At 38.4% G+C, this 25,479-nt stretch overlaps 2 protein-coding genes across 4 annotated transcripts; both read left to right on the forward strand.

Annotated features, from left to right (window-relative positions):
* Positions 1 to 501: 501 nt before the first annotated feature.
* Positions 502 to 21,034, forward strand: oafa (OAF homolog a (Drosophila)). Its single transcript, XM_055196449.2, has 4 exons — positions 502 to 1,243; positions 17,594 to 17,728; positions 18,060 to 18,240; positions 19,177 to 21,034. The coding sequence occupies exons 1-4, from the start codon at positions 1,013 to 1,015 to the stop codon at positions 19,443 to 19,445; spliced, it is 816 nt and encodes a 271-aa protein (XP_055052424.1). The 5' UTR covers positions 502 to 1,012; the 3' UTR covers positions 19,446 to 21,034.
* Positions 21,035 to 22,303: 1,269 nt separating this feature from the next.
* tlcd5a (TLC domain containing 5a) lies at positions 22,304 to 24,455 on the forward strand. 3 transcript variants are annotated; one of them, XM_073862821.1, is made up of 4 exons: positions 22,304 to 22,595; positions 23,045 to 23,152; positions 23,255 to 23,457; positions 23,545 to 24,455. In XM_073862821.1, the coding sequence occupies exons 3-4, from the start codon at positions 23,262 to 23,264 to the stop codon at positions 24,072 to 24,074; spliced, it is 726 nt and encodes a 241-aa protein (XP_073718922.1). In that variant the 5' UTR covers positions 22,304 to 22,595; positions 23,045 to 23,152; positions 23,255 to 23,261; the 3' UTR covers positions 24,075 to 24,455. The 3 variants fall into 3 exon arrangements, with proteins under 3 accessions (XP_073718922.1, XP_055052425.1, XP_055052426.1); XM_055196450.2 differs by lacking the exon at positions 23,045 to 23,152 and having other exon boundaries at positions 22,307 to 22,595; XM_055196451.2 differs by lacking the exon at positions 22,304 to 22,595 and having other exon boundaries at positions 23,029 to 23,152.
* The last annotated feature ends 1,024 nt before the right edge of the window (positions 24,456 to 25,479 follow it).

Below are 25,479 nucleotides of genomic sequence, written 5' to 3' on the forward strand. Positions count from 1 at the left end.
CAACGAGGCAACAAGTCAGCTTTCGGACACAGCCAGTGTGTAAATATGGCGTCACATTGATAACACCAAATCTCATTGGTTCTCATAAGCGTTACTTCTGGAAAGCAGTCACATGCAAGAACCAATATTGAGTGTTAGTGTTGTGCCACCATATTTAAACTTACTGTGCTGATATATATGTTGCTACATTTAAAAAACAAATAATTTATAAATTGTTCTTTTGTTATAAATAAACAATACACATACAGCTCCATATCTATTTTAATTGAATCTGGTTAACACTGATTTTGGTGTCTCTAACTTTTTGATTGTGAAATGTCACACATAAATACATAAAGAAATACATAATTCTGGTGTGTTATTCAAGATGACAAGGCACGCTCGCAATTCAGTGCATAATGTAAACAAGTAAATGCAAGAAATGCGTCTGGAGGCTTGTGTAAGAACTAGACGCCTATTGGATGGTTATTTGAGAGGGCGCTACGCCTTTAAGAGTTTCCGACTGCTGCCAGCGAAACTTTGGGAGGCCGTTGGACTGCTGCACTTTGGATAATGAAGGAAGTGACGAATCCGTAATACTAGAGGTGAAAAAACTCCCGAAGAAAAAGACAGAAACTAAGATAGAAGCAGAAGTCAGCGTGCAGCGTCCAGACCGAGCACGAGCGTCAATGGCACGAGGACGAATGTGCACGAGCTTACAAATCAAAGTTCCCTCAGTGAGAGGCGCGCGGCGAGTGAAAACATCAGAGTGATTCGCGCGTGACGCGGCTTTCCTAATGTTGCATTTACCAAACTTAAAAAGTCCGCAGACCTTCTTTAAAAGTCTTTATGAATTCGTCTGTATATCCAGCATCCAAAAAATATGGATGAAGCGTTAAACGTGGATTTTAGAGAAGGTAGCGGAGTCTACTGAAGAGTCTCGTGGAATGAGTCGAGCCGCATCAACGGTACATTATAACTGCTGCACTGTTATTCCAGTGACTTCGGATATTGAGTTTAAGGATAATCTGGAATGTTCGCGAGGTGGATTTCATCGGGTTCAGTTCGGTTAACTGTATTGGTTTGGGTGCTCGCGGCGTCGGTAAGTTTCGGGTCCGGTTCGGAGCTGAAGGTGAGGGTTCGTCTGGCCGATGGACAGATCACAGATGAAGTTCTGGAGGCGGACAGTGAGAAGGACTCCATCACTGTGGAGTTTAAACAAGGAGATGGGACTCTTATCACTTTTGTGGCCGATTTCAAGCAGGTAAGCCTGAGGTAACTTAACTTAACCAACTTAAAATCAAGTTGGGGTTAAGGTCAGCTTTCATGTGTGCTGGTATGCGATATATAATCGATTTATAGTGAGTGAATGAGTTATGAAAACCTAAAATACAGTTTAGGATGAACATTTTATCAACATTGTGTTACACTTTACGCCTTAACTTCATTAATAGTTTTACAACCTTTATATCATTTACCATCTTCTTTCCAATAATAAAATATCATTTGCTGATGAAATTAACTTGAATAGTTTCAATTCCTATTTATGTAAAGACTTTCAAAGAAATGTGGTAACTGTATGTGATGACTCTGACTGTGTATCAGCCTCAGTTGAGTCATTTTAGCAGACCTCACGTCCCCTACATCAGCACAGACGTGGTCAGTGTGGCGAATTGAATCACTTTTGGGAATGCTTGAACTTTACTTTACTCTTTTTATCAGTACAAAAGGCAGGCAGACCGGTCTTCATTTCTCTCACATGTGTTTCCCATCTAAGTTTCCCCCGTATATCGGGAATTTATGGAAAGTTGAATCAACGATGACTTCCAGCTGCTTTCCAGGATTTACTGCATTCTGCAGAGGCTATGGAAAGAGACAAATTCATTCATATTTTAGGGATATCAGTGAATGAAGTATCGTTTTACTGGTATTGGCATAACAAGGTGCTAAATTAACTAACTTTATTGTTTATTTACATGATTATCGATGCGTTTTCTGTTTATTTGGTAATGACACACTTCGTTGTTTATCTTTCATTCATCCCAGAGAATGTTGCATGCAAATTCTCATCATATAATGTGAGCCAACATTTTTTTTTGTGTGTGTAAAAATGCTGACCTGGACAGATTTTAGCGATCACCCAAGGATTATTGTCTTTTTTATTCACTTTATATCTCCAGATGTGAGTCACAATTTTACCTAAAGCACAGTGAGTGAATATTGCACAGTAGAAGTGCAGAGGACCAAACTCTTTCCAGCTGGATATAAACCGATCTTCTTGACCAGAAAATCACAAGAGAGTGTTTCTAGATTAGTGGAAATTTATAGACATACTTGTGTGTGTTTTTTTAATGCAGTTGGAAACCGTTGACTCGCTTCTTAACAAGTGATATGGAATGCTGTTTGGTCACAGCTGGATTCTAGTTTGGATGGGAATTGGTTGAGGCTGTAATATCTTTTACATCTAGAACAAAATATGCTAGAGGTCATGCTTTTGGTTTTTGTAATGAAGAAACCAGCGACTTCCAAACTAAAGGCAAACCTTTTCTTGAGAAAATACAGTGTTTATTAAAATATAAAGTATCTATGAAAATATTGTATTTAAAGACCCACAATCTTTTCAAACATGGGGTGCTCCTATAAAGCTCAGTGGTGTAGACCATTGTGTTAGCAACACGAAGGGTAATTGGTTCGAACCTTGTCCCTCATACATCCTAAAAAGTGAAGCCGCTGGCGCTTTGATCGCCCCCTGGTGGCTGGCTGCAGTACAAGTCGTAAACCCCGCCCTCTCCATGCAAACGAACGGGACTCGGCTCTGAAAAAAAATGTACACTTCCAATAAAATAATCCGAAAGATGGTTTTGGGCCTTTAGTTGTTATCATGCCGATATTCAATAGTTCATTTTTGTGATACATTTCATTTTAGCTAGTAATTTGATGCTGTAGAAATGGGGCGTGTTGTTTTGATTGGCGTGGTTGAGCGGAAGTATGATATCGCGGCTCCGCCTCTGGCTCCACGGACTTAGGCCCTGTCCCAAATGGCACACTCCGGACTTGTGGTCCTTCTCAGAGTCCACACTTTGATGACATCATAGAGTGCAGACTTTAGGGACCCTTGATGTGAGTCCACGTGGGTGCACAGGAGTCGTGTTTTGGGACAGACTCGAGTGTCACGCCGGAAATAGTAAGAGAAGTTGCCTGTCAGTGTGAACTCCTCCCTTCCGTTGCCGGATTGGTCTGATTGCTCTTTCGTAAGGACTTCTGGGTTGGTAAAGTGCGCGAAGCATGCTGCAGTGCGGGCTTCGCCGGAGATCGCATCAAGGGGGCAAAGGGGGCGCTGATGAGCACGCTTCAAAGTGTTAAAATGACAGATGGGACACCCTATGGACTCATAGACTAAGCGAGCACGCGCAATTTAAGGCCACAAGACCGAAAGTCCACATGAAGTGCGCCATTTGGGACAGGGCCTATTTCTTCTGGGCATGCCCTGGCTCCAAACTGACGTTTTTATGTAACATGGCAGCCCTCATGGTCACGTCGTCCATCTTTTTTTACAGTCTATTGTTCGAACCCAGAGAACAAGAATGCTGATAAAAATTGTAAACATTGTAATGCACTGTAAATCGCTTTGGATTAAAGCATCTGCCAAAAGCGAAAATGTAAACATAGGGTTATCCGAACTATTTATTTGCTTTAGGGCCGGGCAATGACCGAAATTTCATGTCCCTGGAATTTTGGGATGAATGGCAAAATACGATAAATAACGCTGGATTTTCTAAAAAAGTATTTGAATTTATTTACAATACATTTTTACATGCAAGTCAAAGCCTCATGAGAGATGTCACAATCATCTTTGTTAAAACAACCTATGATGTAAAGAAAAATATACAACTGCACAACATGTGAGCTGGTTGGAAAGTTTGCCTGAACTCATTGTACATTTCTGACAGAGCTTCTGTGGCAAAGGGGGTCATTTCAGACCATACTAATTTAGACGATATCGTTTCATCCCGTATCCCTTTGGGAAAAATAGTGATGCATTACCAAAACTCGATATACCGCCCAGCCCTAATTTGCTTCACGGCTCAGTTTCTGTTTATCAGAAAACACTGACGACTGTCTTGATGAAAAGAAGATGCACATGATTTTCATCTCAAACATAAGCTCTTCCATCAAATCGTACCATTGACTTTCTTATTATATTTTGTTTCTCAGCACACTGCCTCTGCCCATGGGCAACATATGCAGCGGAGAAAATTAATTCATTTCAGTCTGACTACGTACCCACTACCAACTGAGGAGCAGAGAGCGGTCTGCTTTAATGCTCATCTCCCTGTTGGGATATCTGTGACCTGCTTGGCAATGGGCCAGGCCTCTTCTTTACTTTGAAATGTTATCACACCATAACTTTGAGTTAGCTGGAAACTTTGTCGTAATGTATTGAACTCTTAGGGAAATTGTTTATTGTGGCTTGTGGTTTTTACTTTTAGTTTGAGCGACTCATTATGAGCTGTTTGTGTCTTTTGGAAACTGTTTGTCACTTGTGGGAACTTGTCTGTATTTTATGTCCTGCTTCCCAGTCAGTGTGCGTTGTGTTTGAATGGCATTCAAGTGTGTCAACCTGCCCACTTTAAACGGGGCGGTCCAACCTGTTTGAGAAATGCCCCACTGCGTTACGTGAGATTGATGTGACCTTAACTCTAGGCACACACATCTGAACAAACTCTCTTAGGAATCATTGTAGCACAATAGACTTTTAAAACATTTATGACATGTCAATAAGAATGGATGGCCACACCCATTGTGCACACACAGTGTAGGGTTTAATAAGCAGAGACAACTAAATCAAACATTTATTAATTCTCCAGTAGTCTTAACATTGCGGCTCGGTTCATTGATGCTGGAGCCATAGATATTACACACTATTTAAAATAAAACAATTTAAAAAATATATCTTCTATGGTGTCTTATGACCAGTTTAAATGAATCCATGTTAGTTTATACTTTCACATTCATATTGTCGGCTCTAGGTTGGAAATCTCTGTCTGCCTCTTGGGCTTCCAAATGTCTTTATTTAACCCATCAGTACACAGCATATGTTGACCCTTCAAACTGCTGCTGTGTAGGAAGAGGTCTCTGTTTCCCGCTGAGAGAGTGGCAGACCCTGTTATGCAAAATAGTTTTCAGTTAATCCTGAGCACATTACAGCAGTGCCCATAACAAAAACTAAATAGTTGATTTTTGCAGCCTTTCTTACAATTTCGACCGCCACATTTTTATTTATGCAGCTTTACAGGGTTCCCACGGACCCTTGAAATCTTTGAAAGTTTGTGAATCTGCGGGAAAAAATTCAAGGCCCTGGGAAGTTTTTGAAAATATACATACATAGATACAGCTCATTGAAAGTGCTTAAATCTATTTTATGCAGTTTTCTGAAAAAAAAAACTATTATTCCCTGTGTAGTGTAGGATAATATCATAGAAATTCTAGACTTTTTAAGCACACGTGCTAAACTGTTCGCTTTAAATGCTTATATATTCTGTATGCGAATGTTGATTGATACCAAAATGCTTTTTTGCATAGTTGTGTTTGACACATGAAAACATTTCGGGTTACGTATGTAACTGTTGTTCCCTGAGAAGGGAACGAGACGCTGCGTCTCCCTTGCCATACTTCCTGCGTTCCTGTAACGCTGTCTTTGGCAATATTTCAGATAGAGATATAATTCCTGGCTCCCACGTCACCCTGTCTTTGTCGTTAAGCCTCACCATTTTTTAATTTGATATACACATGACATTTAGACACACTTACCCCTGGAGGCGTTCCCAAAGTGTCACTGCAGTGACGCAGCGCGAGTTCCCTCGAAAGGGAACTGTAACAATGTATCTTAAAAGGTAACACCTTGCTCTCACTTGAAATGTGTCCCAACATTTATTTCTTGAATTTAAGGGTTTTGAACCTGGAAAGACCTTGAAAGGTCCTTGAATTTGAAGTTAACTTAGGTGTAGGAACCTTGCTTCCCTGTAGCAGCTCAACTTGTGGAATGTGTTGCTAGCACTGTGTTATATTATAAAGGGAATGCATAAACATGCAGGGAATGCACGGTAAAGTGCTTTTAATAAAGGACCAGCCCAATGCATACATGTAAAGGTAACATCACAAATGGTGCGTGACCTATAGAGCGTACAGTATACATTATTATAACAATTACATTCTCAGTGATTGCTTTGGAAAAATCAATTACGTGTACGCTAAAGAGATAAAGAATAGTTTTACTATTTAAAATATGTAATAATGAATTATTGATGACGGCCCGTTGAATTATTCGAAAATAATGCACACCCAAGGTGGGAATGCGGCACAACGCGAAGTAGGGTAGGTGTGTGGTTTACAGAAAAATAATCAACACCCATGGAACATTCATCCAATCAGAATGAAGCATTTAACAGGACCATGGTATAAATTAACATAATATAAAACAACAAAAACATCTGATCTGGTTGATTCATTGCTTCATGAATCAAATCTTGAGTTATATCAGTTTTTGCTGCGTCCATCACACAGTGTTTCCCCCTTAATGATGGGGTCGATGAGGCATATTTTCAAGAAACTAAGATGTACTTCCCTCTTTGGTTAACAGGAACTGTATGGATCCTCCCTGATGCGTAAGGGTTTTCTCACGTCTCTTTCTGGCTCTTATGCAATGTCTTGGCTTGATAAGCAGTGTTGAAATATTGATGCAAGTGTATATGGATGAAGAATCAGCTTTACGATCTTGATTATCTTTAAATGCATGAGCCTTTGTACTGAATCAACTTGTTTTGTTAGTTTTAAGATAGTTTTGGAAGAAGTTAACAGCCCGTAGCAGGTAGCGCCATGATCTTGTGTAGATTAGATTATTGTATATCATCAGGGCTCCAGTGTCGACAATTGGACAGCTGTAATGGGGTATAGTTGTCCCTGCTTTCCTGTAGAGAAGCTCAAGTTAGCCACATGCCAAGTGGAAGTCATAGGTCACATACTGCCCAGTAAAAGTAATGGTCTTTTATTGCCATTTCAGCCAAGTGCCTCTATTTTTTGCTATGCTGATTAGTTTTTGGTGTCCTATTCAGAAGAAAACTACTTTAGGATGTTACCAAAACCAATGCATGATATACAATACCTACTGGTCAGGCAGGTGTGAAAAATCTCACATTCCTCTTGTGTTTAACTGGGGTTTTTGTCCTGGCCTCTGCTTTTGTGTGAGGTTGCTGTTCATTAGAGCGAAAGGTTAAACGCTGCACCTGTGCCTTTATAGGAAACCAATTAAAACATCTCCGCTGTCACAGAGGGAGCCCTAATCCAATTAAAACTTAATAGTGTACAGATCATGGCAAATGGCTAAACAGCATTTTCGTATAAAACATTTGCCTGAATTATCAGTCTCTTGTCATGCGCATGCATGGCTTATTTATGACTTTCTTTCCCAGCTGCTTTTAACCACCCTTGGTGTTTGGTTATATTAATACTTTATAAATGGCTCATCTGTGAATTCTCGCCAATTGAGAGTGTGTTTGTGGGATGTGTTGCACAAGAGAAATGTTAGAGCCTGCATTTCTGCATTCTGATTTAATCTCTGTTTTTACTTGTACTCTACGAACATTATTTAATCTAGTGACTGTGGCTGGTCAGGTGAGGACAGGCTTTACCAATACGGTTGTATTAAGTGGAGAGTAGTATTATGATAAGTATCCTGTCTCGGTGGATGATGTTCATACTGGTGTAGAATTAGTTAACTCTTTCCCCGCCATTGACGAGATAACTCGTCAATTAAGAGAAAACGCTTCCTTGCCAATGACGAGAATTTCCGGCTTTCCGTAATACCGCTATTATCGCAACTTATACAACCCGGAAGTAGCGCCTCACATGATAAAGAAAGAACTCTGTGTATGTTTTAAAGTTTGCTCTGTATCTAATCTCTATCAAAAGTCCTTCACAAAAATGGAATTATCTCTGCTTTTTGCTCAAAATTGGGTGTTTTTGAAGAAACTTACCCATATTTGAGAGGTGATAAAAAGAAAACTAATAAAGGATGAAATGCTGGCTGGCAACTATAAAAAAAAAAAAACGCTGGCGGGGAAAGAGTTAAAAGGACACCCCACTTTTTGGAGAATAGGCTTTTTTTCCAGCAATGATGTTGCGCAGTGCCTGAAAAAAGTCCCCAGCTATTGAAAGATACCAAGGGGACTATTTTTCTGAGATTAAAGTCAGAATTCTGAGATTAAAAAGTCAGAATTCTGAGATTAAAAAGTCAGAATTCTGAGATTAAAAAGTCAGAATTCTGAGATTAAAAAGTCAGAATTCAAATATTTTTTTCACCAGTGGCCCTTATCCTCTTCCGTACATGGTACTGTAGCAAAGTCCTTGATTATTAAGCCGAAATGAGAATATAGTTCCTAGCCATTTCGGCCTAGAAAATTGCAACTTTTAATTTTCCGTCGGTCTTAGTACACGATGTAACTACAGAAGAGTCAAGTTTTAAATAAAAAAAATCAAAACTCTTTGGTTATTTTTGAACGTGATGCTAATGGTCTAATCAGATTCAATGGATTGTGCTAAGCTATGTAAAAGTGGTACCGCCAGATCCGGAGATCGGCTGAATGGATTCAAAAACGATAAAACTCAATTGTTTAACTTTAGGGGGAGCTTGAGAATAAGTCTAATAAGCAACATAGTCTACATGAATACATAACAGTCTTTAAACAAAATTCACCCATATGTGGTTTCTATCAGAGGTTTTATGTGGCTTTTAATCCAATTTGGTTTGAAAACATATATAGTGTTTACAACTAGTTAAGCAAATAAAGAATATTTCCCTGTGCTCTCTTCCTTTGAATGTTAAATTTTCCAGCTGTTTTATGTCTAGTTGTTGTTTGTTGTTGCTTTTTAATGCAAGCAATTTATTGATTAAATGAAAGCAGAGGCATTAAAGTTTGTATTCATGGAAACATGTGCATTATATTGCAAACAAGCTTTTTATGCAATCCCACATAAGACTTGTGGTGTAGACATTTTCATACAGTTATTTGGAAAAGAAAACTGCACTTTCTAACAAACACCTTTAATGTGGCACAACAAGGCGCATTTAATTGTTTTTAAAATCATTCATCACTGTCATTGCTTAGTTGTGTTTAGCACAACTGAATAAAACCTATTAACTTTTGTCATGGTTTGTTGTGCTTGGTCGTCTCTAAAGACCTGTTGTTATTAAATGGGTTTTAGGAGGTTTTGTACTTGAGACACAAACAAACATAAAGTTGGGTGGTTAGTCTTTTATAAACTTCCACAGATCCAGATCGACAGAGCAGTCGCTTAGATAGAAATCTCTACTCCAAACTTTTCTTTCAAAGTATAGCCACAAACCATGAAGAGGGTGTGTGGTAAAATCATTTCACCACAGTTAAGGGTTGTTTTTAGTTCACTTTAGATTAATGTGTGTATATTTGCTTGTGTATATTTACAATGGCTGGGAACTTGCCTCGTCTAATCAGATTTGAGTTCCGTGCGGTGCAGGGATGAACGATTTTATCATCGTGCCGATATTATCGGACAATAATAGCTTAAAAGTTAATTATCAGCTAGATACGGAAGATTATGTCGATATGATTTGGTGATATAAAGATTATGCACGTCAGCGCGCACATTTGTAAGAAGGCTTTGGGGTTCATGTCTGCTAGGTGCGTAGACTATTAAAATGTATCCATGATCAGCTTTTACAGAGAGTTTGTTACAATCATGTTACAGTGTTATATTGCTGCATGCTTCTGGTTTAAAGGGTATAGTTCACCCAAATATTCTGTTGTCATTTGTAAGTTTCTTTATTCTGTTGAACACAAAAGATGATATTTTGATAAATGATGTTAATCATACACTTGATGGGAACCATTGGGTTCCATAGTAGGAAAAACAAATACTATGGAAGTCAATGGATACACCAGCTGTGTGCTTGCTTACCATCATTTATCAAAATATCTTCTTCATCATTTATCATAATACTTCTACAATATTTGTTTTCCTACTATGGAAGTCAATAGTTACAATCAACTGCGTGCCTACCATCATTTATCAAATATCTTCTTTTGTGTGCATCAGAAAAAAGAAATTCATACAGATTTAGAACAACATGAGGATGAGAAAATGATGACAGCTCCCAATTGAACACTGTATATTGCACAGTCATTGTAGGTATTCACGATCACAGAAATATATTATTTGAATGGTATTTTATTTGCACACTCCCTTGACATACAGTACGAGCGCTCACGTGCACAGACACTGACTGTATACATTGTGATTAGTAAAGTTCTCTTATGAATCATATTGTGCTTAAACTATCAAAATACACACAAGGTTGTGTCAGAAACACACAAAGTTTGCATAATCACGTGTTAAGTTTTTATGTTTTAATTGAATGCAAGCAGTTGTTGATCATGAGTATCAGTATATTGGATTATTCCAATTGGATATAAGATATTGCATTAAAGTGACAGTAGCCTACCTGCTGCTGTCTGTGACCTAAATTGTAATAAAACAACAAAAGACAATGAAACAATCACTCACCACACTGTTGGCTAAAGAGCTTTTGTAGCCTACATTTAAAAAAAAAAAAGTATATTTAATTCATACTGAGGCTGTGCAGTGTTTTATTATTTTCATTTGATTATTTTGAAGTTACAGTTTTGAAGTCATTTTTTGCTGGGCTGCATCGGTATAGTATTGACTAAAATTGGTTGAAATTATTGCCACATTGGATATCGTAAATAAATTAATAAATAAATAATAATAATATTGTGCATCTCTAATCCATGGCAAGGTTACTTGTGGCATTAGATAATATTTGTTTAGATTCGTTTATGTGTTTAAATTATGTACTGAATTCAGATCTATAATGTATCGCATGCACAGAGCATTCTATGAATCACTAATGACTGTGGTCATTCAAGGCCATTGACCGCCAACACAAATGTGTGTACATGGTTATCCACCCCACTGCATTCAGTATCAGCCTTTTTCAACACTCTTACATAAAACAAAAAAGTACAGCCAACAGCAGAACTTCTGTCTATATCTTTATCTTCTTGATAATAAATCTACATGCAATGCATGATGGTAGATTTTTGTTTTTGCAGTGAAGTTGACTGTGAGAACAGTGCCAAGCTTAGTGAAAGCTTTCATGACAATGGTTGGCTTTTTTGTATTATTATAATATTATCATCAGAGTTTCACAATAACATTCCCGTAAAACCTGCACTTGTGACACCAACGCAATTTTTCTTTCTTTTTTCTTGAGCAAGAGAGCTTGTAATGCACTTGCACTCTGACTTTTCCTGTAATGCGCACTATAGAGGTTTTTATGCGCGCAGGGGTTTAAAACCCAGTGAGTGAGTTGTTTCTGTATCCTGATGCACAAGTAATTTACACCGCGCCCGGGCATTATTAATGGCATCATGTTTAAGAAGGTTTTGGTCATGACAGTGTTGCCAGCTGCCCTAAAGCAGCTTCTGTTTTTGTCCACCAATCCAGTGGCTTGGCATAGATACATGAGTAAAAATTAATGATCAAATAAATAAATAAATAAATAAGGAAACTATGCCCCACCCCCTTATACTATAGTGTATCTGCGAACACTAAAAAGTGGCACTGATTCACGACAATCCACCTGTCCCAAACAAACACACCGTAATCCCGCTGTACGGAAGCCAGACCTGGAACCGAAGCTAATGTTTGCTTTGCTTTCAGCGATGGCATACATTTCCTCCATACTGTCAAAATAAACTCTTTTGCACCAGAATTTATGTTTCGTCTCTAATTGGACCTTTTTTGCTCTGTTTTGTTAAAGCTGTTCAAGGTGCGGAGTCTTTAGATGAGTATGTACTGTAGTAACCCCATTCCTTAAGAATGAAGAACCAGAAAGGGCAAACTAAGGATTTACCTGACTGGATGTTTGCTTACTAACCCTTCTTAGGCATGTTCCTACATGGAGGGGGTCAACCAGAGAATTGTAACAGGACCCCAGAGGCATTCAGGACTGTGGCAAGCAAAAAAGATACTACTATGGAAAAAGGAAATTGGCAGACGATGACAATAAAGAATGGCTGTAAAGAGAAATCGGTGGTTGCTTAGCTCTGGTGCGATATTGCAGGATGTCAGCAGGTGTGAATGCTCTACCTGTGCGATGTCACTTTGCAGAAGGGAAATAGTAGCCTGGCAGCATGTATTTGCTTTACGCTTGGGTTTCTCCCTACTGTCAGCAAGGTTGTTGCAATCGAGTGACGCCAACACTTCCCTGTAATTTAAGTGAGTGCCTAAAGCAGTTCCCCCTTATCTCTTTGTTTCTTAAACTGAACCGCCTGCCTGCCGGCTGGGAGGTCCTAATAGTGCCAGAGCTTGAAATAACAACTGACTGCTCACTCCCCCCTCTTATGTTCGTTGATTGTTCCATCACCCGTGTGGTAATTCGGCCAGGTCAGCATTCGCCGGTTTAATCACACTCCCTTAAATCTCATTCACACGGCACGTTGATCCCAGAAAAATGCCATAAAATACCCAGCGTGCCTTCTGTGTGAACGCAAACATGTCCCATAATTAATTCTGGGATCGCTCCCGTAACAGGGACCTAGTAACATTGCCGTAGCATTTACGGAACGTGTCCTGTGTGAACAAAAGGCAGAAGCAATGCTGTATGGGGCGTGAGGTTGTGTCATCGCAACAAAAACGTATAGTTTTTTGACACAGCGGTTTTAAATGCAGATCAACATTCATGACGAGAAATATCTGCAAACTGGAATGAAGCAGAGATTATTCACCAGCATAATAGAACAGCACATCATGTGGTATAGTTAAATATAGTTATAGTTAATAAATGCATGTATGTGGTTTCTCGAGTAAAATAGTAGATAACAAGCAAACTTAAAGGGTACATTTCACAAGACTTTTTTAAGATGTCAAATAAATCTTTGGTGTCTCCAGAGTACGTGTGTAAAGCTTTTGCTCAAAGTACCATATAGATCATTTATTATAGCATGTTAAAATTGCCACTTTGTAGGTGTGAGCAAAAATGTGCTGTTTTTGGGTGTGTCCTCTTAAATGCAAATTAGTTGATCTTTGCACTAAATGGCAGTGTTGTGGTTGGATAGTGCAGATGAAGGGGTGGTGTTATCCCCTTCTGACATCACGGGGAGCCAAATTTAATGATATATTTTTTCACATGCTTCATGCTTGCAGAGAATGGTTTATCAAAACTAAGTTACTGGGTTGATCTTTTTCACATTTTCTAGGTGGAAAGAAGCACTGGGGACACAATTATAGCACTTAAACACAGAAAAAGTCAGATTTTCATGATATGTCTTCTTTAAGAGCTGTGGACAAACAATACACATCACGTTATGATAAACCAAAATCCCCGGCCAAATCCCAGATACATTTTCCATGTGTTTTCCGTAATTTGTGTGTAAAATGGCTTTATATTCCTGCTTCTTCACCTTCTTATAAACTTCTATCCAGAACATCCTGAAACGAGGGCTGGACATCAAACATTTCTTAATATATTTAAAGGACAAGTTTGGTATTTTACACTTAAAGCCCTGTTTTCCGCTGAAAGCTTGAATAATAAACACTCCAGCCCAGTTGGTGGCGATAATCCACATTTGCCAATTGCAAGAATACAAACAACTCCATTTCTGTTCCCGGCGCGGAGTAATACCGTACCTCACAGCACATCTAATAAGTCAATGCAGTTGGACAAAAACTACGATAAAACCTGTTGGAGGGCATCTTTTGCAGCGATTTTTGTGTGGGCATATCGGTGAACGCCCCTGACCGCTCGGTGGGTTTCACGTCTTTGTGGGCGAGGGTTTGGTGCATTTTGGGAGGGATTGTTCCAGTGCACCTGTGCAGCCATTGTAGAGGTGGGAGGTGAAACAACAAACACCCGAAAATTCTCGGGCCAGCATCATATGTCCAAATTTCGGTCAAAACCGTTCTATTGCATTAAAAACAATCTGAAAGCAGTGCTTTAGGTGTAAAATACCAAACTTGTCCTTTAATAACATTATGTCTCTGTACTGATGTTATACATTGCACAGCTCTCTGATTAAGCCTAACAGAAATCTTTGTTAAAATGCTGTTATGCCATATTACTTAAATATTTTTAATTGTATGAATATAAAAAGTAAACTCCATTCCAGGTTGACAATTATACAAGTGAACAAGCTCCAGCTTATTTAATAGTAGTGTAAATTAGACATGTTATCGTGATACGGTAGGGTTGTGGCGAGATCTTGTGCGACGATTTAAACGTTGTTTGGCTAAAAGTAAGCATTTTCTCAATCCAAAGTGAAAGTAAAGATAACATATGTAAGTCTGCTAGCGCCCTCCGCAAGCATTTGTTGTAATACATATTACATATAAAGCTACATATTGTTTTGTTTAATAAAACCAGTGTTTACTTGGTTTTGATACTTTATTTGAACCAATTATTATTGCATCGTCATTATTATGTCATTTTAAAGATGATTGCTTTCTTGGGTCTATTTTTATTACCAAATAATATCAAATTACTTAATTATTAATCACCAAAATAATTGTTAGGGACAGTCCTAAATTAGTTAAAACATTTCAAAATTATGTGATTTCAGTTTCCCATTCATATGTTTTATCTAGTGTCTTGTCACACCCCTACGATACTGTATTCTTTTAGCCAACGGTATTATGTTTGCCGATACCTCAAAATTTCTATTCTGTGAACAGTTTGGATTTGATTGAATTTAGGGGTATATTGATCGATTAAGTAAGGAATACTTGACGACGGGCCATTGAATTATAAGAAAATAAGGCACACCAAGGTGGTAATGCATGCATTATTATCAAATAATTCAAAGGACCGGAGTCAATTATTCCGCTTATACCACGGTTACCACAAACATTGCTCTGGTGCCTATTTTTAAGACATTTGAAAAATTAGGTGTGCGGTTTACAGAAAAATAATCAACACCCATAGAACATTTCTCAGCCAATCAGAATGCAGCATTCAACCGACCCGTGGTATAATAGATCTTAAGACAGCGTCTGCCATCTGTCTTTTCACTGCTTTGTTGTTGCATCGCAATCTGATGCACAAACTGACGCACGCTTTTATCAACGCGCTATGGCAAAAATTGTTGTTACGGGAACATATACGCCTTATTCAGCCTGCCGCCATGTTGTTTTCAAAACGAGGCTGTGAGGGATGTACGTTCAGAGCGTGTGCTTTAAACCTAAATGTTTTGTACCAGGATGCTGGTCATTCAGCCAGACAAACAGCCAGAAAATACAACATTTTGCAAATTTCCACAGGACAAAGAACCTCAAAAATCATGGATTGTTAAAATGAGAAGGGACATATGACCTAATTTTCAGATAAGAGCAGTGCAATGTGTAGATAAAAAGGCTAATATCCAAAAGGGATATTATGTACACAATGCCCTACTCCCTACAATTCCAGCTAAGATCAGCATAAACTTTTAGCTGGTTCAAGGTGGCAGTAGCTGGTTTAAGCTGGTCCTCCCAACCTGGCAAATTTGGTCAAGCTGGTGGGTCAGCTGGTCTTCCAGTCTGATCAGCTAAGTCCAGCTAGACAAGCTTAAAAAGTACCCAAACACAGCTGGACCAGCTTGCTACACCAACAAAACCAAGCTGGGAGACCAAACCAGCTCACCAGCTTATGCTGATTTTTCAGTCGGGTGTGCTATTCTCATCTCAAATTTGGTCATATTTCTCTTTTGTAAATGTTTATATAGAAATCTTTTTGCTTAAGTTTAGACTTGTACTTTGTGGGCCTAGTTATTACTTTTTGGCAGTGTCTGTTCTGTTTGAATGTGTACATTACATGACGAATCCCAGCATGGAGACTGTTTTAACCAGAAAGTTGAGAAAGTTACCTTTAGTTTAATAAAGGCTAAAATAAATGAGGTGCAACATGGTGAAAATATAATATCCATCTCGGAGGACGCCAGAGTTATAGTGGTTTTTGCTTCATTGTTTTTACAGAGGTTATATATGAAAAACAGACATACCATTCGGATGGAGTATTGTATCCAATCTGCAAAACACACTTAGCCAACTTCCTTAGGGAACACAAGTCTTGTCTAAATAAAGCCATTGTCATTTAAATAAAATAGCAGAGGTGAGTGATTCATGTCTGTCTGTCTGTCGTGGGCTCAGTGAGCCTCGAGTTGGGGGTCTGACCAACCCTTGAAACCAGATGGAAGGTTCTAGATAGACCGAGAGTAGGATGAGAGCTACAGAGCAAACAAAGACAGCTTGGTCTTGTTTGTTTTAATTGTTCAAGAAAACCTCATACTGTGCAAGTTAAACCCTGAAAGCTTGCAGCATTCTGTCGGTTCGGAGACTTGAGACCTCGCTCTGAATAACAGAGGAGGTGGGAGTTATGCGTGCGTGTTTGTGATCTGTAGGCCAAGCCACGGGGATGCCAGAACAAGGAGACGCTGATGAATGGGTAGACAGGTCTGTGGCCTTGCTCTCCTCTCTGGGGTTTCCCATAGTGATTTACATGGAAGTCTTTATTATAGGCACGGTGCCGCTGCCAGGGCTCTGGTCTGGTTGTTAACAGCAACCCAATCATGTGCTAAAATATACAGTGCCTCTCTGGGCTAAAATGCTATAAAATCTTGTAATTAGGATCTCACTGTAAGCGTAAAGATCGCTGGCTGAATTTCAAATGTTGAAAGCACAAAAAATACAGTTAAAGGAATAGCTGACTCATTTTCAATATTAAAATATGTTATTACCTTAACTAAGAATTGTTGATACATCCCTCTATCATCTGTGTGCGTGCACGTAAGCGCTGGAGCGCGCTGCGACGCTTCGATAGCATTTAGCTTAGCCCCATTCATTCAATGGTACCATTTAGAGATAAAGTTAGAAGTGACCAAACACATCAACGTTTTTCCTATTTAAGACGAGTATACGAGCAAGTTTGGTGGTACAAAATAAAACGTAGCGCTTTTCTAAGCGGATTTAAAAGAGGAGCTACATTTTATGGCGTAATAGCACTTTTGTGAGTACTTCGACTCGGCGCAATAACACCCTCCCTCTCCCATTATGAGAGTGAGAAGGGGAGCGGACTTTTCAGGCGAGTCGAAGTACTCCCAAAAGTGCTATTACGCCATAAAATGTAGCTCCTCTTTTAAATCCGCTTAGAAAAGCGCTACGTTTTATTTTGTACCACCAAACTTGCTCGTATAACTACTCGTCTTAAATAGGAAAAACGTTGATGTGTTTGGTCACTTCTAACTTTATCTCTAAATGGTACCATTGAATGAATGGGGCTAAGCTAAATGCTATCGAAGCGTCGCAGCACGCTCCAGCGCTTACGTGCACGCACACAGATGATAGAGGGATGTATCAACAATTCTTAGTTAAGGTAATAACATATTTTAATATTGAAAATGAGTAGACTATTCCTTTAAGATTAAAATATATAGCATATAAGCATTTGCAAGATATATAATCATATTTTAATAGAATTCGTCTTAATAAAGATAATTGAGTGTTGACTGCATGTTTTCTCTTACAGGATCTAAAGATATTTCGGGCGCTGATCCTTGGAGAGCTCGAGAGAGGGCAGAGCCAGTACCAGGCGCTCTGCTTCATCACACGCCTCAACCACAATGAGATCATCCCCAGCGAGTCCATGGCCAGACTCCGACAGGTCAGTTCCTCCCCCCTCAGTGGAATTTGGCAGACGGAGAGACGTTAGGGAGACGTTATTAAAGTGGGGGAGAGATAGGGAGACGGTATTAGGGTGGAAAGGTTGTGGGGGGAACATATATAGGGTGTGAAGCTTAGATCTGTCCGGGTTAACTGTGTTTTTGGGTTAGTGCAATGCAGGATGAGATGCGATTTCTGAAGGCTGTGAAAGGCTTTTGATGAGCTTCTGGGGGGCCGGCCAAAGTCTTGAATGTGTGAAAATGACTAAAAGGTGCGATAATAAGTGCTACTTACTAAAAGTTCAACTTTTTTTGTTCCTGCTGCCTTTGCAGAAAAATCCTCAAGCCATCCGTATAGCGGAAGAAAAGAGAGGCACAGAGATGCTGAGCATGAACGTAGCGGTCAACTTGACACGGACGTGGCAGCTGAGCGCCGACATCCACAACATCTGCAGCGTCGCCCGGGATGCAGTGTATACGCGCGAGGCTGACGTCAAACACTGGCTGGACAAAGGCAAGCATGCTTACTGCAGCCCTTAATTATATTTTACCCAACCTAAAATACTTAAATACATGTCCCTGACATACCATACTCACTTCTTAAGTATAACCTATCTTATTTAACCATTTTTAGAGTTGTTGTGGCAATAAAATGTATTAATCTTAATAAGCCTACAGTATTTAACCATTTTCCACATTAAGGATAAATATCTGTTCCGTCTGTCGGACACCTTAATGTATTATTACCGAATGCAGATGACACATTACTGTTTTATGTGTAACATATGCATTTGTAATGCCCAACTAACCAGTAGCTCAAGGCTTAATGATCTTCAACTACAATCAGGGTTTCCAGGGGTCCTTGAAAGTTGTAATTAAGTTAAAATTAAATGCCCTGGGAAGTTTTTGAAAATATAAATAGAGGTCATTGAAAGTGCTTGAATCTATTTTATGCAAGAAGTTTTCTGAAAAAAAGCTTGAAAAAAATGCTTTTTTGCATAGTTGTGTTTGAAACATGAAAACGTCTCTGGTTACGTATGTAACTGTTGTTCCCTGAGAAGGGAACGAGACGCTGCGTCTCCCTTGCCATACTTCCTGCATTCCTGTAACGCCATCTTTGGCAATATTTCAGATAGCGATATACTTCCTGGCTCCCGCGTCACCCTGTCTTTGTCGTTAAGCTTTACCATTGGTTGAATTTGATATACACATTCAGACGCACTTACCCCTGGAGGCGTCCCCAAAGTGTCACCACAGTGACGCAGCACGAGTTCCCTCGAAACGGGAACTGTAAAAATGTATCTTAAAAAGTAACCTTGCTCTCACTTGAAATGTGTCCCCACATTTAGTCCTTGAATTTGAGGGTATTGGACCTGGAAAGTCCTTGAATTTGAAGTTAACTAAGGTGTGGTGTACAATAAATTATTTTTACAATTCTATTCTTGTGCAGGCATTGAAAGCTCCATGTTCGAGTCTCAGGCAGTGGAGGTGACAGGCCTACAGAGCTGTGGGACAGTGAAGGACCTGTGGCAACCTTGTTCCTGTAGCTACAACTTCAGATTGGAGTGGTACCCCTGCTTGCTAAAATACTGTCGCAACAGGGACGTTTCCGGCAGGGGTAGCCCTTATAAATGTGGCATCAAAAGCTGCAGCAAGGGCTACCAGTTTACTTACTATGTACCCCATAAACAGCTGTGCCTATGGGAGGAAGAAACTTAAAGCAATATCACTGGTTCTTAAGACAAGACAAAAACTTTCAATGGGAGCTTTCCAAGCCTTAAGACTCATGTGCCTTTTGTACAGAGATGTGTGACAATGACTTTACTTTTGGTATTTCCAAACGGATGGGGATGGATGGAGCCGTTTTTCAAAGCCGGATTTGTCCTTACAGCATTTGCAGCACCCCATGATCTAATTTTATTTTTTCAGACCAGTCTTCCAGGTCTTTGATTTTTGAGGAAGTCAAGTATTTAAAGCTCTCATTGCTTTTTAAAGGTACTGAGAAATGATTATCTATAAAAACATTGATTTGTTAAGTACAGCAAGCGAATTTGGGATAAACGACCTGTGATTTAGTCAGTATATAAAAAGATGTCATCTTTAATTTAGCTCAAGGCAGGTTGCCACTTTTCTTTCTTTTTATAGAAACTGGTATTATTTATTTGCAGTGGGAAATTATTGAAGACTCTTAAGCACCGTGCACATAAAATGTTCAGAGAAATGTCTATTTTTATTCCATATGGTTTAAGTTCAGTGTTTTCAATGAGTTACATTTAAGGCGCTGTATTCAATACATATTGGTACAAACACTTTTTGGTGACTCATTCTGTCTTCATTTGATTTAGTCGGATTCAATTATGCGAATTCACCAAAAGTCTTAATGCTGACAACACTTTGGGATTTTTTTATGGCTGAGTGTGTGTATATGACTGTTTATTTTCATATAGATGGATTTGTATGATTTTGTTCCTGCATTTTATGGTATTATAACAGTATCATTTAAGGACCATTTGAATTGTCTTTATGTGCAGTATGTTGCTGTTGAACCAAGTCACATTTTGTGTATAGACGACCTTTACAGATGGACCCGGTCAAAATTGGTTAAGTAACAAAAGGAATCAAAGTAACAATGTCAGTCATGTATGCTTTGATGGAATTGAAAGACAAATAGGAATAGAAAGATATAGAGAAAGAGTCAACTACTGACTAAACTCTTTGCTATTGTGCACCCAACACTGCCATCTTCAGGTTATGCAACATTACTGTCATTCTGGTCATGGATCCTCAAATTGGAATACATGTGCTATTTTAGCAGGGACATCCTGTTTATTCAATGTCTTAAGATTTCTCAGCTTCACAAATGACTCATTAAACAGGACCAAACCACAGACTGAGCCCTATCATGAAGAACAGAATTTAAATTTTATTATTTTCCCACAATTAACTTACTCTAAACACATGACTTCCTTCACTTACTTTGAGAATGTTAACACAACACATTTGACTGGGTTGTAGTTTATGGTACTAAAAAGTTTATATTGACGTATTTAATTTTGTTTTTGAAGAGTTTAAGTGTTATTGTTAAAAGTGTTGTTTGAGATTCCACCAGTCCTAAACTCTGTCAACTAGAACCATCCCAACCAACAGCCATTGTCTGGATTATAAGTGCCTTGGTGATTCAGTGTTTACTATTTCCTTTAACAGATAAAGCTGTTGTGAATAACGCTCAAAACTATTTTCATATGAAAAATAATATGAGCAAATATGAAGAAATTTTAAATAAAAGCTCTTTCAGCAAAGTATAACAACCTGTCTGTTTTACTGAATTTTTTTAATTCATCTGACTATACTATGTGTTTCGTATTATAATGATGTGGTAAGAAATTACTGGTAACATACTAATGACATACTGATGTGTCATTATTAATCATTGTAAAAATACTTAAAGGAAAACGCCACCATTTTTCAAAATTTTACTATGTTTTTACCTCAACTTGATGAATTAATACATCCCTATCTTTTTTTAATGCGTGCACTTTTAATCTTTGTACAGCGCCTCGTGAATGTTTTAGCATTTAGCCTAGCCTCATTCATTTCTATGGCTCCAAACAAAAGTTTTATTTTGTGTCACCATACTTACTCGCATAACTTCTCATGTACAAGTTTTTAAATAGGGAAAACATGGAAGTGTTTGGTGGCTTCTAAATTTATCCCTGTTTGGATCCTAAGGAATTAATGGGGCTAATGATATCACATTCACGAGGCGCTGTACAAAGATTAAACGTGCACGCATTGAAAAAAGAGGTATGTATTAATGAGTCTAAGTTAAGGTAAGAACATAGTAAAATATTGAAAAATTGTGGTGTTTTCCTTTTACTTTCATGGTCAATTTACATTTACACTACTGAAAATATTACGTTTTTAATGCATCAATTTGAACAATTTAAGTGATGCAAATATTGATTGTAAGTAGTTAAACTTAAAATGTATTTTTAATTATTTACTTAACCAGTGATAAATACCATACAGGTAAAACTTTTTTCAGTCTCTTGGTTAAAATCATGCAGGGAATTACCATGGCAACAACAATAGTTCCTAATAAAACTAGTACTGTAGCCCTTTGTGGTAATAAAACCAAAAATTAAATAACATAACGTTTCTTAGAAAGCTTTGAAAGGCAGCAGATCTTATAACAATTTATTATGATTTTATCAAACGGATAGACCGTTCCAGTTCTTGATTACGATTGGTTAAGCCGCGTTGTTGCATCTGTGTTGCCTGGCAACCACTTTGTTGAGTTTCTGAAGAACTAACGTACATTGTTTGGCGAAGGAATAATATTTTTATTACTGTTTTTTATTTCACGAAAGCTTGACAGTTACAGTACAATAACAATTTTATGAAACTAGACAAGTTAAGCCCCGTAAGGCCGTGATTTATAGTGAATTTAGGGGTGTTTTAGACACGTCGTGGCTAACAACAACGATGCTAACAATATTTGCAAACCTATTGTTGAAGTAACATCACAGTAACTGTAACACCATCGTGTTTGACGGTAACTATGGTTACCACTGTACAGTGTTGTAAGCTGTCTTTTGCGGTCCGTACCAGCTGAGGTCGCCCTTCTTTAATGAATGCATCTTCCTCTTTGTTGTCCTCCTCGCTGTTGACAGACTGAGCAGCTGAAATGTGGCTTTTGTTTGTGCGGTGATTTGCGTCCCATCTCCAAGACGATGCCGGAGATGAACCCGGAGATCACTTCAGGCCTCGTGTCTTCTGTACGTGAGACGCTGAGACTCGAGTCATGAATCATCCATGATGAGCACTGAATAACTGTTCGGCCTATCAATGAGCTGGACATTTTAACAGGTAATCATATATATACACAAATATTTCGTAGTTTCATTATTGCGCGATTAGCCTGCTGGTGTTAACTTAATGAAATGTGGAATTAACCTCAGCTAAGAGGATTAGCTTGCCTTTTAGTTAAGACAGTGTCTCTTTTATTCAATTGTTCTAAGAATGTGTGTGTTTTTATTTTTGCTTAATTCATTACATTATACATTTCAATGTGCTGTGAATGTAAAAATTACACCTGTTTATGAAGAATGCCTGTAGGCTGTATGATAATACCAAAGTATTCATTTAAATAGCTAATATTGGCACTGCAAATATTGACAGATAAAGTTCAAGTGTTTGTGGAGTTAAGGAAAAAGAACAGTGGATAAGGTTGCCACAGTAACTTTTGGTCTGATTTTGACACACATCCTGATCTAAGCCAGACTTTGGTATTTCTCAACTGTTAATGTGGAATCCAGTGCTACCCCTTTAGACACTTAAGGGGGTTTTAGTGCTTATTCAACATCAGAATCACAGGAAAGATATTTCACGTCTTGCAACAGTTATTCAAGCTTTGTTGTGTTCAAGTAAGTACTTACAGTATCTGCTCTGAATGCGCTTTACTGCTTTAAACATGATAAAATATTATATTCATTTGACATTATGATTGTAATTTATTATATTTGCAGACAAAAGATGTCGCCGCTGGTGCTGGGAGTTGGAGCGTGCTTGGCTGGGTGGATTGCTCTTTATGTTTTGCTGTGTTACACAAATGGCTCTTGTAGCTACGAATGGAACTGTCGACTTGTTACATTGTTACACGGCATTCTTGCTGTGTGCATAACTGCGTATATCGGATACATAGATGGACCGTGGCCTTTCACATACCCAGGCAAGATTTCCTAAATGCAATTCAAAATGTAACATGTTGATGATAAAGTTATTAAAAGTGCATTTTGTGTATGCTCTCTATTTACAGGTACAAAGAACACCCCTCTGCAGATCACCGCTATGGTGGTCAGTCTGGGTTACTTTATCTTTGACATGGCCTGGTGTGTGTACTTCCGCACCGAGGGTCTGGTGATGCTCGCCCATCACACCATGACCATCCTGGGTATTCTGCTAACGCTGTGGCTGGGGGAGTCGGGGATCGAGGGTTGTGCCGTGCTGTTTGGCAGCGAGATCACAAACCCTCTCCTCCAGACTCGCTGGTTCTTGAAACATTCTGGCCGTTACGACAGCTTCCTTGGAGACCTAGTAGACGTGCTGTTTGTGCTGCTGTTCGTGTTCATGCGGATTTTTGTAGGAGGCACCATGCTGTACTGTGAGCTCATCTCACCCAGACCCAAGTTCATCATTAAATGTGGTGGCGTGGCCATGTACGCTCTGTCATGGGTGTTTATGGCTGACATTGCCCGTTTTGCATACCGCAAATCCCAAGTCAAATATCAGCGCTGGATGAATGGCCACAGGATGGATGTCAATGGGCAAGATGTGAAGAGAGATTAAAAAGTTCTCATATCAGCGTATTGGTCTTTGTTTCGAACACTAAAGAATAGAATTTGAATCAGAACAGGTGTATTAGCTAATACAGCTTTGGACCTAATTGATGTTTGCAGATTTTATAATAGAGAAATCAGCCAGATATAGTTGTTATACACTTTCAGTATACACGTGGGACTTCTTATTTAGATGTCTGTTATAAGCCATTGTGATTAACTCAAAAATACAAACTCTTATATATATTTGTACTCATAAGAATTATGTGTTTTAACTTCCTAGTTCTGGAAATGTTTGATATTTTTGTAATTGGTAACATTTATCAGAAATCAATTTTAATCATTGGTTATTCTTGTATGTTCTCTTTAAATAAACTTTTAGTATTGTGCAGTTTTCAGATTTGTTATGAAACACTACTAAATGTTCATGGTGGATTACTAAATGATATGTGTTAGATTACATAACTTGAATGAGAAGGTAAATCCAGAGTGAAGTGTTTGGAAATTACAATTTTTAATTTGTGAAATAATGAAATTCCTATTAAATGAATTAATCATCTGTCATTGTGATTTGACCACACAGTAATAAACATTGTAATAAGTATTACTATAAATTAGTTTATTTTTGGATTATTTGTGTGTTTCAGAGTTTAGTGTCTTTGCACATCCCTTCTAAAAAATCTAGCACAAGCTGTTTTTTGGTAACCCTTGTGGGTTGTTGAGGCCATTTTTGGCCATTTTTTATGTCTTAATTTGGCCACAACTTTCTCTGTGTTTTAGCAAATGGAATGATTTTTGGTGACAAATCTTATATTTACACTTGTTTTAAGAAAATGCTTTGAAATTTTTCAAAAACTCAACAATATACAGTGGGCAAATTTACTACCCTTTCGGGTTGTTCGTGTACAAAAAGGCAACTAAATTACACATATCAGATTAATATTTTTTCCATTTTTTTTCAATCTGTTAATCGCCCTCAGTACTGATCAAAACTACCAAATGCTTAAAAAATTTCTATGATTTTAACTCTTTAATTGCCAAGTTCATTAGCGGTGTCACTGATTTGATGAAAAAAAACCTCACAAAATTACAGACTTTCAATATAAAAAGTGATTGTGGACTAGATTTTTTAAAACCTTTTTCACAGTCTTGGGCTTGTCAAAGATTAGTAAAAACATTGGCTTTGATGACTTTTTATTTTTTGTGCAGCATCAGTTTTTATTTTTTTTCTCCCTAAATAGTTGTTTGTGGCTTTTTTGGCCCCAGTGACTTCCATTATAAGAAATTTTTTTCATTGCAGAGCAATGACACCTTATTATCATGCATTCTTGATTGTTGGCGGTTTTTCCTTTTGCCAAGAGGTAAAATTTGTCGTTTTTACTGTTGATCACCATGTGGCAGCATTAACCCTTTAG

Source organism: Misgurnus anguillicaudatus, chromosome 24, assembly GCF_027580225.2.
Source record: "Misgurnus anguillicaudatus chromosome 24, ASM2758022v2, whole genome shotgun sequence".
Classification (NCBI taxonomy): Eukaryota; Metazoa; Chordata; class Actinopteri; order Cypriniformes; family Cobitidae; genus Misgurnus; species Misgurnus anguillicaudatus.